This window comes from Bombina bombina, chromosome 9 (assembly GCF_027579735.1).
Source record: "Bombina bombina isolate aBomBom1 chromosome 9, aBomBom1.pri, whole genome shotgun sequence".
Lineage (NCBI taxonomy): Eukaryota > Metazoa > Chordata > Amphibia > Anura > Bombinatoridae > Bombina > Bombina bombina.
Window position 1 is genome coordinate 159200148 of NC_069507.1, and position 15780 is coordinate 159215927.

Below are 15780 nucleotides of genomic sequence, written 5' to 3' on the forward strand. Positions count from 1 at the left end.
CTTCTTCCATCCGGTGCGGAGCGGGTCCATCTTGAAGCAGGCGACGCGGATCCATCCTCTTCTTCCGATGTCTCCCGACTAATGACGGTTCCTTTAAGGGACGTCATCCAAGATGGTGTCCCTCGAATTCCGATTGGCTGATAGGATTCTATCAGCCAATCGGAATTAAGGTAGGAATTTTCTGATTGGCTGATGGAATCAGCCAATCAGAATCAAGTTCAATCCGATTGGCTGATCCAATCAGATTGAGCTCGCATTCTATTGGCTGTTCCGATCAGCCAATAGAATGCAAGCTCAATCTGATTGGCTGATGGGACTCAGACTTTGGAGCACCGGATTATGGATCGCCAACCCCCGCTTGGGTTGGATGAAGATCTTGGAGCCAGGACGGATCGGTGATACCTGGATGGTGAAGACAAGGTAGGAAGATCTTCAGGGGCTTAGTGTTAGGTTTATTTAAGGGGGGTTTGGGTTAGATTAGGGGTATGTGGGTGGTGGGTTGTAATGTTGGGGGGGGGTATTGTATGTTTTTTTTTACAGGCAAAAGAGCTGAAATTCTTGGGGCATGCCCCGCAAAGGGCCCTGTTCAGGGCTGGTAAGGTAAAAGAGCTTGTAACTTTTTTAATTTAGAATAGGGTAGGGAATTTATTATTTTGGGGGGCTTTGTTATTTTATTAGGGGGCTTAGAGTAGGTGTAATTAGTTTAAAATTGTTGTAATATTTTTATTATGTTTGTAAATATTTTTTTATTTTCTGTAACTTAGTTCTTTTTTATTTTTTGTACTTTAGCTAGTTTATTTAATTGTATTTATTTGTAGCAATTGTGTTTAATTAATTTATTGATAGTGTAGTGTTAGGTTAATTGTAGGTAATTGTAGGTAGTTTATTTAATTATTTTATTGATAGGGTAGTGTTAGGTTTAATTATAACTTAGGTTAGGATTTATTTTACAGGTAAATTTGTTATTATTTTAACTAGGTAACTATTAAATAGTTATTAACTATTTAATAGCTATTGTACCTGGTTAAAATAAATACAAAGTTGCCTGTAAAATAAATATTAATCCTAAAATAGCTATAATATAATTATAATTTATATTGTAGCTATATTAGGATTTATTTTACAGGTAAGTATTTAGCTTTAAATAGGAATAAGTTATTTAATAAGAGTTAATTTATTTCGTTAGATAAAAATTATATTTAACTTAGGGGGGTGTTAGTGTTAGGGTTAGACTTAGCTTTAGGGGTTAATCCATTTATTAGAATAGCGGTGAGCTCCGATCGGAAGTTTAGGGGTTAATAATTGAAGGTAGGTGTCGGCGATGTTAGGGAGGGCAGATTAGGGGTTAATACTATTTATGATAGGGTTAGTGAGGCGGATTAGGGGTTAATAACTTTATTATAGTAGCGCTCAGGTCCGCTCGGCAGATTAGGGGTTAATAAGTGTAGGTAGGTGTCGGCGACGTTGTGGGGGGCAGATTAGGGGTTAATAAATATAATATAGGGGGCGGCGGTGTTAGGGGTAGCAGATTAGGGGTACATAGGGATAACGTAGGTGGCGGCGTTTTACGGAGCGGCAGATTAGGGGTTAATAATAATATGCAGGGGTCAGCGATAGCGGGGGCGGCAGATTAGGGGTTAATAAGTGTAAGGGTAGGGGTGTTTAGACTCGGGGTACATGTTAGGGTGTTAGGTGCAGACGTAGGAAGTGTTTCCCCATAGGAAACAATGGGGCTGCGTTAGGAGCTGAACGCTGCTTTTTTGCAGGTGTTAGGTTTTTTTTCAGCTCAAACAGTCCCATTGTTTCCTATGGGAGAATCGTGCACGAGCACGTTTTTGAGGCCGGCCGCGTCCGTAAGCAACTCTGGTATCGAGAGTTGCATTTGCGGTAAAAATGCTCTACGCTCCTTTTTTGGAGCCTAACGCAGCATTTGTTTTAACTCTCGATACCAGAGTTAAATTTATGGTGCGGCCAGAAAAAAGCCCGCGGAGCGTTAACAGCCCTTTTAACCCCGAACTCCAAATCTAGGCCTTAGTGCGGCTTCAAACTGAAGCAGTATAGTCTTACAGTAACTCCTATTGGTTAAGGAATATCCTCAGTGTTAGGACTAAAAGCAAATCATTCCTTTATTAAATACTGGTGGAATTTTAAGTAACCAATGCTGGAATGTATCATTTTAAAAAAAGAATATTATGAATTTTGCTACTTATGGCTATATTGAACAAGTCTATTTTCTACCAACCTACATAGGTATCTCTTCAACAAAGAATACCATAGGTAGGTATGAAGTAAATTTGATAATAGAAGTACATTGGAAACTTTTTGGGTTTCATATCCCTTTAAAACAAATGTGTACAGTGAGTACAGATAAGAGTATATAGCAGAGTAAGCAGATATTTTCAATGTAACACATGATATTTCATAAAACTAAAAAAGGATTTTAATAAAGTTTGGAATCCTTAAAGGGCCATGATACCTAAAAGTTTAAACACTTGAAAGTGATGCAGCATAGTTGTAAAAAACTGACTAGAAAATATCACCTGAACATCTTTATGTAAAAAAAGGAAGATATTTTACCTCAAAGTATTCACACCCCATTGTAAAGAACTTTAAGCAGCAAATCAGTATGTCTGTCCCGGTACCTGCAAGGGAGTGAGCTTTGTGCACACTCATGTTATTTCCCTATTTAGTTTAAGGAAGTTTACTATGAAATCTCATGAGAGTTAAAGGGACACTCAGGTCAAATTAAATTTTCATGATTCAGATACAGCATGTCATTTTAAACAACTTTCCAATTTACTTCCATAAAAAAAAATGTGCAGAGTCTTTTATATTTACACTTTTTGAGTCACCAGCTCCTACTGAGCATGTGCAAGAATTCACAGACTATACGTATATGCATTTGTGATTGGCTGACTGCTATCACGTGGTCAAGGGGGAGTGGAAATATACATAACTTTGAAATTTGTTAGAAAAAAAATCTACTACTCATTTGAAATTCAGAGTAAATGCTATTGCATTGTCTTGTTATCTTGCATTTGTTGATTATGCAAATCTACTGTGTTTACTGGTCCTTTAAGTGAAATCTCATGAGATCACAGTAAAAGAGCTCATGACCACCGCACTGCTGATGCCGATTGGCTGCTGTTAATTTCTTCATTTTTATTTTTATTTATTTTTTTTAAACCTGCAGCTGGACAACAGCTGAAGTATAAATGTTTATACAGCACTTACTCTGGTGAGCTGAGGAAATTGTGAGATAAAATATCTTCCCTTTTTTATACATAGAGATGCTCAGGTAATATTTTCCTGTCAGCTTTTTACAGTTATGCTGCATCACTTTCAATTAATTATTAAATTAAAGAGGTGCTGTGAAGTATCATAAATGTTTTAGCATATGTAAGAAATTGCTGTAGTCCCAACAAGCGTACCTTTAAGACTCTGTATGCCTCATTCAGCACTTTCCTTTTGTCAGGCGAAAGATTTATCACACAGTTAGATCTGCAGTAAACAAATATATCAGTCTATAGCATGAATTAAAGGGAATAAAAGAACAAAAAAGAAAAAGCTTTGCTATGGAACAGAATCTGTTCCTTGCACATAACCATGTGTTTAACCACAGCAAAGGGGTTATACACAGTTAAAATCAGCTTTTGAGCAGCAATGCACTACTGGGAGCTGGCTTTAATCATATTTTAAAGACTCCAGTGAGTGCATTCATTTTTATGTTTTCAGCTTTAACCCCTTAATGACCGGACCATTTTTCAATTTTCTTACCCTTAATGACAATGGCTATTTTTACATTTCTGCAGTGTTTGTGTTTAGATGTAATTTTCCTCTTACTCATTTACTGTACCCATACATATTATATACCGTTTTTCTCGCCATTAAATGGACTTTCTAAAGATACCATTATTTTCATCATATCTTATAATTTACTATAAAAAAATGTAAAATATGAGGAAAAAAATGAAAAAAAACACACTTTTTCTAACTTTGACCCCCAAAATCTGTTACACATCTACAACCACCAAAAAAAAAAACATTCTAAATAGTTTCTAAATTTTGTCCTGAGTTTAGAAATACCCAATGTTTACATGTTCTTTGCTTTTTTTGCAAGTTATAGGGCCATAAATACAAGTAGCGCTTTGCTATTTCAAAACCACTTTTTTCCAGAATTAGCGCTAGTTACATTGGAACACTGATATCTTTCAGGAATACCTGAATATCCCTTGACATGTATATATTTATATTTAGAAGACATCCCAAAGTATTGATCTAGGCCCATTTTGGTATATTTCATGCCACCATTTCACCGCCAAATACGATCAAATAAAAAAAAAAACTTAAATTTTTCACAATTTTAGGTTTCTCACTGAAATTATTTACAAACAGCTTGTGCAATTATGGCACAAATGGTTGTAAATGCTTCTCTGGGATCCCCTTTGTTCAGAAATAGCAGACATATATGGCTTTGGCGTTGCTTTTTGGTAATAATAAGGCCGTTTAATACTGCTGCGCACCACACTTGTAATATGCCCAGCAGTTAAGGGGTTAATTAGGTAGCTTGTAGGGTTAATTTTTAGCTTTAGCGTAGAGATCAGCCTCCCACCTGACACATCTCACCCCCTGATCCCCCCCTGACCCCCCTCAAACAGCTCTCTTCCCTCCCCCACCTCACAATTGTCATCGCCATCTTAAGTACTGGCAGAAAGTCTGCCAGTACTGAAATAAAAATAATTTATTATTATTTTTTTTAATTTTTTCATACAGTCTGCAGTGATGGATCCCCCCTTACCCCACAACCTCCCTGATCCCCCCCAATACATCTCTCTAAACCTCCCCCTCTAACTATTTGCCGCCATCTTGGGTACTGGCAGCTGTCTGCCAGTACCCAATTTGCCCCCCAAAATAGTTTTTTTTTTACTTTTTTATATGTAATATTTGTTTTCTGTAGTGTAGCTGGCCCCCCTAAACGATCTACATCCCTCCCCCTCCCAGATCCCTTACTAAAGAGCTAAGATCCCCCTGCTTCCACATTGGTCTTTTTTTTTTTATTTCATTTTCGGCATAATTTGCGTGCGCGTGCAGAGTGGCCCTTTCTGCATCGGTATGTAAAATAGGGAATTGCAGTGATGCCTCAATATTGAGGCATCACTACAATCCCTTGGAAGCAGCTGGAAGCAATCGTGATCGCTTCCAGCACTTCAGACAACAGAGGACGTACCAGGTACGTCAATTGTCACTAAGGGAGTTTTTTCCTATGACGTACCTGGTACGTCCTCTGTCATTAAGGGGTTAAACACCTTTAGATTAATATTGTTGATAACGGCAAAACAATTCACTTTACACTTTTAGCCCTTAACGACCAAGGACGTACAGGTTATGTATTACAAAAACTGTCACTTAATGAGGGGGGTAGGATATTGGGGGGGGCAGCTACGCTATGGAAAAATTGGGTTATAAAAAAAATAAAATAAAAAAAGGGCAAATTTGATCAGAAATTGGGTACTGGCAGATAGCTGCCAGTACCTAAGATGGCCACAAATAGGAATTGGGGGAGCTTAAAAGAGCTGTTTGGGGGAGGGATCGTGGAGGTTGGGGGGTTAGGGGTGAACCTACACTGCAGAATATATATATATATATATATAACAATAAATCAACATTTAAAATTAGGGGGAGGTAAAAGGTGAGTTTAACATCCTCCACTACGCACAAAATATAGAGAAAATAACTCATTGTGCAAATGAGGTTCACAATGACGCACCTTTTTACTTCAAGTCTGCTTTTCAGCAGATTCTCTTAACGCCTCTCTCTCTCTCTCTCTTTTTGTTTTAGCACTGGCAGACTTTCTGCCAGTACTTAATATGGGGGTGACAATTGTGGGGTGAGGAAGGGAAGAGAGCTGTTTGAAAGGGGTCAGGGAAGGATCAGGGGGTGGGATGTGTCAGGTGGGAGGCTGTTCTCTACACTAAAGCTAAAATTAACCCTACAAGCTGCCTAATTAACCCCTTCACTGCTGGGCATAATAAAAGTGTGGTGCGTAGCAGCATTTAGCGGCCTTCTAATTACCAAAAAGTAATGTCTGCTATTTCTGAACAAAGGGGATCCCAGAGAAGCATTTACATCCATCTGTGCCATAATTGCACAATTGTTTTTTATTTGATCGCATTTGGCGGTGAAATGGAGGCATGAAATATGCCAAAATGGGCCTAGATCGATACTTTGGGTTGTCTACTAAAAAAATAATATATATATATATATATATATATATATGGTTTGGAAATAGCAAAGTGCTACTTGTATTTATTGCCCTATAACTTGCAAAAAAAAGCAAAGAACATGTAAACATTGGGTATTTCTAAAAACTCATGACAAAATTTAGAAACTATTTAGCATGGGTGTTTTTTGGGGGTCAAAGTTATAAAAAGTGTGTTTTTTTTCACCATATTTTATATTTTTTATAGTAAATGAGAAGATATGATGAAAATAATGGTATCGTTAGAAAGTTCATTTAATGGCGAGAAAAAAAACTGTATATAATAAGTGTGGGTACAGTAAATGAGCAAGAGGAAAACTTTAACATTAGGATAAACTAACTTAATGACTGTGACCATCCTTATAGTCAGCAGACAAAAGCCCAGATTGGTTCCTACAGTTTAGATATTGACAAACAATTGCAGTAAAAAAAAGGATGTTATTTTATTTTTACAAACATTTAGACTTTGGCTGATAAGTTATTCGATAGCAAGACAACAGAATGTCATGTAATTGCAAGCTATTTACTTCCCCTTTAAATAAGTTAAGCACTATGGCAAGATAATACAACATAGTTCACATTCTGATCTAGACAGAAGAATTAAAAAGTAGGCTAAGACAAAATATAGATATGTAGATGTAATGTAAAATGCACAAGTAAAATGTTACCTACATAATTAAATCATAGCTGTTGTCTTTTAAATTAGCACCACTGAGATCTTCAATATATCCTTGGACAAAGTCCACATTGGGATGTGGATAACCAAATTTCTGCATGTGAAAATCAATGTATTTTCTGGATAGTTCCACCTTGAAAACAGAGGGGGAATTTTTTTTTAGAAGTAAACAAATTTACAATGTAAAAATTAGGTAAAAAGTCCTCTATGAAATTACTACATGATTGACAGAAATCATGTTATGCTACCTGTATATAATCCAAGCAAGGTCAGCATATTACAAAGGGATATGAAACCAAGATTTTCTTTTGTGATTCAGATAGAACATACAATTTTTTTATTTATTTTTAATTCAAATTTACTTCTATTATCAAATTTGCTTTGCTCACATGATGTTCTTTACTGAAGAGACACCTAGGTAGGCGTCTGAGCACTAAATGGCAGGAAATAGTGCTACCATCTAGTGCTCTTGCATATGGATAACATTCTTGCAAAACTGCTGCCATATAGTGCTCCAGACAGGGGCAGGCTTCGGAGCTTATGTCCCTGCTTTTCAATAAAAGATACCAAGAGAACGATGAAAAAAAATTGATAACAGAAGTAAATTAGAAAGTTCATGCTCTGTCTGAACCATGAATTAAATATTTTGGGTTTCATATCCCTTTAACGCCGTTATGCCGTTCTATTCCGTCATATTTACACTGGGCTTTAAAGCCGTTATGACGGAATAGAACGTCATAACAAACGGCTGTCCTGAAGCCTTCTGTGCTTCAAGGACTTGATCGCGGTCTGGAGGGCGTTGCTAGGGTTGTAGGGACGCCCCCCAGATGCGATCCAATAATTGAAATCTCGCGATCGTATGCACGATCGCGTAGTTTCAATTTGTCTACATTGGAACAGGTGTTCCGATGTAGGCACTTTAACCCTGTCACGAAAGGGTTAATAGCAAAGGAAGTCAGTACATACAGTATCAAAAACGCTGTTACCATAAGCCTTGAAGCTTATTCCTAAGAGATACACTGAACTATAATTACTATGCTATCACATGCGCACATTGGAGCTGCTGAGAACACATTTTAAAAATAAAAGGTGTCACCATAATGCAAAAGAACTGAAAGGGACATGAAACCCAAAATGTTTCTTTCATGATTCAGAACATACAATATTAAAACAACTTTCCAAATGTACTTATATTATCTAATATACGTTGATCTCTTGGTATCCTTTGTTGAAAATAATACCTAGGTTGCTTCAGAAGCAGTAATGCACTACTGGGAGATACCTGCTGATTGGTGGCTGTACATATAAGGCACTTGTCATTGGTTCACCCGATGCTTTTAGCTAGCTTCCTGTAGTACAATGCTTCTTCTTCAACAAAGAATACTAAAATTAATGATGCAAATTTGCTAATTGAAGTAAATTGGAAAGTTGTTTAAAATGTCATGCTCTATCTGAAGCATAAAAGACAAATTTTTGGTTTCATATCCCTTGAAGGTTAATTTAATGGGGGGGGGAACACTACGATAATAAGAAAATGACAAACACGTCCCTAGCTTGTAAAGTCAAAAGCAGAATCTGCAAGTATTATAGATTCAACGCTACAAAATTTAGTGGTAATAATAATAATAAATAAACAAAACTCATAATATACCTGTTCATCAGTCATATCTATTCCGGTGACATGGCCTTTCTGTCCAACGAGCTTGCTCAACATGTAACAATCCCTTCCACTTCCACTGCCAAGATCCAAAATTCTACAGTTCTCCAAGCATTCTGGTACCACAAGCCCACAGCCATAGTACCTATTCAAAGATGTTCATGTAAAGGCAGTTATAATGCTTATTGCTCATATAACTATAGTCCTATCTTAGCTTATATATTTTGAATTGATTACCATACCCTAAAATATTATGTTTAGTTAAAGTGCAATCTAGTGCAAAAATTAAAATTCTCTATTCAGTTAGACCATTTTCTTTTTACACCAAGAACACTACCACGCCACTCCAAATAAGGATGCAGCTGGTGATTTGAGTATACTTTAGTACACCTGCTGATGACTGCATCATTTCATTTTTGAGCATTACAGGGGTATTCAATGTTCTCATCTTTGACAATGTATAGAATGAAACCTAGAACATTTAATTTATTTATGTAATTTTTATTCTGGAAAATACCTTTAAAATTATACGTAGCCATTTACTGCATTTGATTTAAACAAAATAAATTTAAAAAAAAGGAAATTTATGCTTACCTGATAAATTAATTTCTTTTACGATATACCGAGTCCACGGGTTTCATCCTTACTTGTGGGATATAATCCTCCTGCTAACAGGAAGTAGCAAAGAGCACCACAGCAGAGCTGCTATATAGCTCCTCCCTTAACTCCTCCCCCCAGTCATTCGACCGAAGGTATAGGAAGAGAAAGGGAAAGAACTAACAAGGTGCAGCGGTGACTAAAGTTTATAAAAATAAATAAATCCCGTCTCAAAATGACAGGGTGGGCCGTGGACTCGGTATATCGTAAAAGAAATTAATTTATCAGGTAAGCATAAATTTCCTTTTCTTTTACAAGATATACCGAGTCCACGGGTTTAATCCTTACTTGTGGGATACCAATACCAAAGCTTTAGGACACGGATGAAAGGGAGGGACAAGACAGGAACCTAAACGGAAGGCACCACTGCTTGAAGAACCTTTCTCCCAAAAATAACCTCAGAAGAAGCAAAAGTATCAAATTTGGAAAATTTGGAAAAAGTATGAAGGGAGGACCAAGTCGTAGCCTTACAAATCTGTTCAACAGAAGCATCGTTTTTAAAAACCCAAGTGGAAGCCACCGCTCTAGTAGAATGAGCTGTAATTTTTTCAGGAGGCTGCTGTCCAGCAGTCTCATATGCCAAACGGATGATGCTTTTCAGCCAAAAATAAAGAGAGGTAGCCGTAGCTTTTTGACCGCTACACTTCCCAGAATAAAAAACAAACAGGGAAGATGTTTGACGGAAATCCTTGGTCGCTTGTAAATAAAACTTTAAAGAGCGAACCACATCCAAATTATGTAACAAACGTTCCTTCTTAGAGGAAGGATTAGGACACAAAGAAGGAACCACAATTTCCTGATTAATATTCTTATGTGAAACAACCTTAGGAAGGAATCCAGGTTTAGTACGCAAAACCACCTTATCAGAATGGAATATAAGATAAGGGGAATCACATTGTAATGCAGAAAGCTCAGAAACTCTTCGAGCCGAAGAAATACCTGCTAAAAACAAAACTTTCCAAGATAACAGTTTAATATCTATGTAATGCATGGGTTCAAACGAAACCCCTTGAAGAACATTAAGAACTAAATTCAAGCTCCATGGCGGAGCAATTGTTTTAAACACAGGCTTGATTCTGATTAAAGCCTGACAAAAAGCCTGAACATCTGGGATATCTGCCAGACGCTTGTGAAGCAGAAATGTGTCCCTTCAAGGAACTAGCTGATAATCCCTTCTCCAATCCTTCTTGGAGAAAAGACAAAATCCTAGGAATCCTAATCTTACTCCATGAGTAACCCTTGGATTCACACCAATAAAGATATTTACGCCATATTTTATGGCAAATTTTTCTAGTAATTGCGAGCCTGAATCAGAGTATCAATGACTGGCTCAGAGAAACCCCGCTTAGATAAAATCAAGCGTTCAATCTCCAAGCAGTCAGCTGCAGAGAAGTTAGATTTGGATGTTGGAAAGGACCTTGAATGAGAAGGTCCCTTCTCAATGGCAGTCTCCACGGTGGCAGAGACGACATATCCACTAGATCTGACCAGGTCCTGCGTGGCCACGCAGGCGCTATTAGAATTACTGAAGCCCTCTCCTGTTTGATCCTGACAATCACACGAGGAAGGAGAGGAAAAGGTGGAAACACATAAGCCAGGTTGAACGACCAAGGTACTGCTAGAGTATCTATCAGTACAGCCTGGGGATCCCTTGATCTGGACCCGTAACGTGGAAGTTTGGCATTCTGTCGAGATGCCATCAGATCCAATTCTGGTGTGCCCTATTGATGAATCAAGGATGCAAGCACCTCTGACGACTTAGAAAATTTGCTTCCCAGTTTTCTACTCCTGGGATATAGATCGCAGACAGATGGCAAGAGTGAGCCGCCCATCGAATTATCTTTGATACTTCTATCATCGCTAGAGAACTCCTTGTTCCCCCCTGATGATTGATACATGCCACAGTCGTGATATTGTCCGACTGGAATCTTATGAATTTGTCCGAAGCCAACTGAGGCAACGCCAGCAGCGTGTTGAATATCGCTCTCAGTTCCAGAATAGTGATTGGCAATTGAGACTCCACCTGAGTCCACACACCCTGAGCCTTCAGGGAATACCAGACTGCACCCCAGTCCAAGAGACTGGCGTCCGTTGTTACTATTACCCAAGATGGCCTGCGGAAGCACATCCCTTGGGACAGATTGTCCAGTGACAACCACCACCGAAGAGTCTCAGGTCTCCTGGTCCAGATTTATCTGAGCAGATAAATTTGCATAATCCCCATTCCACTGACTGAGCGTGCACAGTTGTAGTGGTCTGAGATGAAGTGAGCAGACGGGATGATATCCATCGCTGCTACCATTAGTCCGATGACTCCCATACACTGAGCCACTGATGGCCGATGAAAGGACTGCAGAGCTCAGCAAGTATTTAGAATCTTTGATTTTCTGACTTCTGTCAGAATAGTTTCATGTTTACCGAGTCTATCAGAGTTCCCAGGAATGGAACTCTTGTCTGTGGAACCAGTGAACTGTTTTCTATATTCACATTCCAACCGTGAGTTCTTAGAAATGACAACACGATGTCCATTTGAGATATGGACAGATAATAGATTGACGCCTGGATCAAGATATCGTCCAGATTGGGCCACCACCGTTATGCCTCGCGGCCTGAGAACCGCTAGAAGGGACCCTAGAACCTTTGTGAAGATCCTGGGAGCCGTGGCCAACCCGAAGGGAAGGGCCACCAACAGATAATGTTTGTCCTAAAAGGCAAATCATAGGAATTGATGATGATACTTGTGGATAGGAATGTGAAGGTACGCATCTTTCAGATCCACAGTGGTCATATATTGACCCTCCTGGACCATTGGCAAAAATTGTACGAATGGTCTCCATCTTGAACGATGGGACTCTGAGAAATTTGTTTAGACATTTGAGATCTAAAATTGGTCTGAAGGTTCCTTCTCTTTAGGGAACCACAAATAGATTTGAGTAGAACCCCTGCCCCTGTTCTGGAACTGGGCAACTTACACCCATTGTGTAAAGGTCTTTTGCACAGCGTAAGAAACGCCTCTCTGTTTGTCTGGTCTACAGACAGACGTGAAAGATGAATCTCCCCCTTGGGAGGAAATAATTGAATTCCAGCTGGTCCCCCTGGGTCACAATTTCCAATGCCCAAGGATCCTGTACATCCCTTGCCCAAGCCTGAGCAAAGAACGAGAGTCTGCCCCCAACTAGATCCGGTCCCTGATCGGGGGCTGCCCCTTCATGCTGTCTTGGTAGCAGCAGTGGGCTTCTTGGCTTGTTTACCTTTATTCCAGGCCTGGTTAGGTCTCCAGACCGACTTGGATTGAGCAAAGTTCCCTTCCTGCTTAGTGGAGGAAGAGGAAGCAGAGGATACTCCGTTAAAATTTCGAAAGGAACGAAAATCATTTTGTTTACCCCTCATCTTGAGGGACTTGTCCTGAGGTAGGGCGTGCCCCTTACCTCCAGTAATGTCAGAGATTATTTCCTTCAGCTCTGACCCGAATAGGGTCTTACCTTTGAAGGGAATAGTTAAAAACTTAGATTTAGACGATACGTCAGCGGACCACGACTTTAGCCATGATGCTCTGCGCGCCAGAATGGCATGCGTCTTTCGCTGCTAATTTTGCAATTTGAAAAGCAGCATCAGTAATAAATGAATTGGCTAATTTAAGAGCCTATATTTTGTCTAAAATGTCCTCTAAAGGTGTCTCTACCTTCAGAGACTCTTCCAGGCGACTTAGAAACCAAAAGGCAGCTGCAGTAGTTACTGGAACAATGCAGGCTGTAAGAGAAAACCCTGGTGAACAAATAGTTTCTTTAGAAGACCCTCTAATTTTTTATCCATAGGGTCTGTAAAAGCACAACTGTCTTCAATGGGTATAGTTGTTCGCTTAGCTAGAGTAGATATAGCTCCCTCCACCTTAGGGACCAATCGCCAGGAGTCCCGTATGGTGTCAGATATAGGAAACATTTTCTTAAAGTTAGGAGGGGGAGAAAACCTGTCTATCCCATTCCCTCTTAACAATTTCCGAAATTCTCTTAGGAACCGGAAAAACATCCGTGTAAGTAGGTACTTCTAAATATTTGTCCATTTTACACAATTTTTCTGGGGAAATTGTGATAGGGTCACAATCATCCAGAGTCGCTAAAGCCTCCCTGAGCAACAGGGGGAGGTGTTCCAGTTTAAATTCAAAGGACGTGACGTCCGAGTCTGTCTGAGGTAATACATTTCCTGACTCTGAAAGTTCTCCCTCAGACATAAAATCCCTAACCCCCAAATCAGCATTGTGAGGGTGTATCGGAAATAGCCACTAAGGCATCAGAGGGTTCAGTATTTACATTAATACCTGACCTACTGCGTTTACCCTGCAAACCTGGCAGTTTAGATAGTACCTCTCTGTAAGGGTAGTAGACATCACTGCAGCCATATCTTGCAAATTAAAAGAAGTAGACGCACTAGGTACTTGGCGTCGCTTGAGTGGGCGTTAAAGGTTGAGACACTTGGGGAGAATTAGATGGCGTATCCTGATTCTCTACAGACTGAGAATCATCCTTAGACACACTTTCATTACATAAAATATTTTCTTTACAGTGTAAGGCCCTTTCAGTACAAGAAGGGCACAATATAAGGGGGGGTTCCACAATGGCTTCTAAACACATAGAACATTGAACTTCCTTAGTGTCAGAGTTAAACAGGTTATGTAAACACCACAAAGTCGTTAAACACTCTATTTAGTGAGATAACACAATTTTAAAAAAAAAACGGTACTGTGCCTTTAAGAAAATAAAAAGCGCACAATTTTGTAAAACAGCTTAAAAGTTTTCACATATGTCCAAATTTAAGATAATTTCAACAATAACAAATGAGGTGCACAGACAGCCGGTGGTAAGTTCCAATTTCTTTTCTTTTATTGCAAATAAAAAATCTTTGTCCCAACAAGGGTAAAGGATTCACAAGCTGTGCAGCAGTTAGAGATAGCTTCACTTCAGTGACTGATTGCTGACATGTTTCGGCAATTAAGCCGTAATCGTAGCTACAGTCTCAGGTGAGCACCAGTCCTATAAACTGGTTCCTGTTACCTGATTGGTTAAAAGATAATTAAAACCATACCTGGAGTGAAGCTATATCCAGCCCTTCTCAAATAACAGAAAGACATTTGTCCCATATCAAAAATCTATGATATACACATCAAATGTGAATTTTAAACTAAAACAATCAACCATACATGAATGAGAATAAAATAAGCTTAATACTTTTTGAAAGGTGAACCCTGATATAATGTAATCTAAAGTAATCTAAACAAAAAGTCACATCAATGCTTGTTAGAACATTTGTTAATTATAAGGAGATAGTAAATTTTCCAAATTCCTCCTCCTGATTTGTTCAATAAATATGTATAAATACTTTGTTAAACAATACATATGAACCAACAAAGTGAAAACCTGATTCAATGTTGACAAGCCTACAGATTACACACATATCTATATATATATATACAAAAGATATTTTTTAATGTATAGATATTTTTCTCTCTCGAATCTATACTAAACAGGTATGTGAAGACACAGTGTTGTAGTTACACATATCAGAGCTAAAAAATGGATGGAAACACAGACCCAGGACCAGGATTCTTATTCCCAGAAATTTATTAGGTCAAATTCTGAGTTTAACCCTTCTGGGACTCTGGTCCTGAGTCTGTGTATCCAAAACACCTCTCTTTTTTCCAGCAATCTTTCTCTGTCACCTCCTCTTTTATTTGTTCTGACCTGTTCTATAATGGTCTATCTTAATGACTTGATACTTGTTTGATGACAGATTTTAAAGTGCTGAACCAGAGGTGTAGTTAATTTACCATTCTTACGGCTAGATTTAGAGTTCGGCGGTAGATGGGCTGTTAACGCCACGCGTGTTTTATGTCTAACGCACGTCATTGTTTGACTCCGGTATTTAGAGTTAATATAAGACCATCTAACGATGCTCCTAACGCGTGTATGTCACACGCGTAATCCTGCCCGCGTTAGACAGTCTCCCATAGAGATCAATGGGAAAGTCAAAAAATAGCTTTTTTTACCTAACACTCGATCTCGCGAGAATACGCACAGCTCGGTCATATGACGCATACCACATCATGCACAACAATAACACGCCGCAAATGTCACAACATCAATCAATCAACAAAGCACACAAGCATTACACATTCACAAGCGGGGGAAGTTTTAATACTATTTATACGGGGAATACGCATATACTTTAAGATGCGGAAAATCGCACAATAACAACAAGGATTAAAAAATATATACATACACTAAAAAAAAAATCGCATTCAATATCATTATATATTATGAAAAACATACATATACAACACTTCACGAAGAACACACCATCGCAAATTCACATTTAAAAAGAATACTATTGGACAATGTTAGAGAAAACGACCACTATGACATCATCGCATTCTACACATTCCACAAATACCAACTCAAAATGAGCATGCGCAAATTAACACACCTAATACACATTGCAATAATATTAATTGCTAATAAAGCACACCTGAACACTAAT

General features: G+C 38.6%; 1 protein-coding gene across 2 annotated transcripts in view; it reads right to left on the bottom strand.

Moving 5' to 3' along the window:
- The window catches only part of LOC128640116 (arsenite methyltransferase), a 159448-nt gene that overhangs the window by 73635 nt on the left and 70033 nt on the right, over nt 1–15780 (bottom strand). For both annotated transcript variants that reach the window (XM_053692461.1, XM_053692462.1), the window contains exons 4-6: nt 8587–8737; nt 6932–7068; nt 3432–3501 (exon numbers count right to left, since the gene is read on the bottom strand). In XM_053692461.1, coding sequence (XP_053548436.1) covers nt 3432–3501; nt 6932–7068; nt 8587–8737 — 358 coding nt within the window. The remainder of the gene's footprint in view (nt 1–3431; nt 3502–6931; nt 7069–8586; nt 8738–15780) is intronic.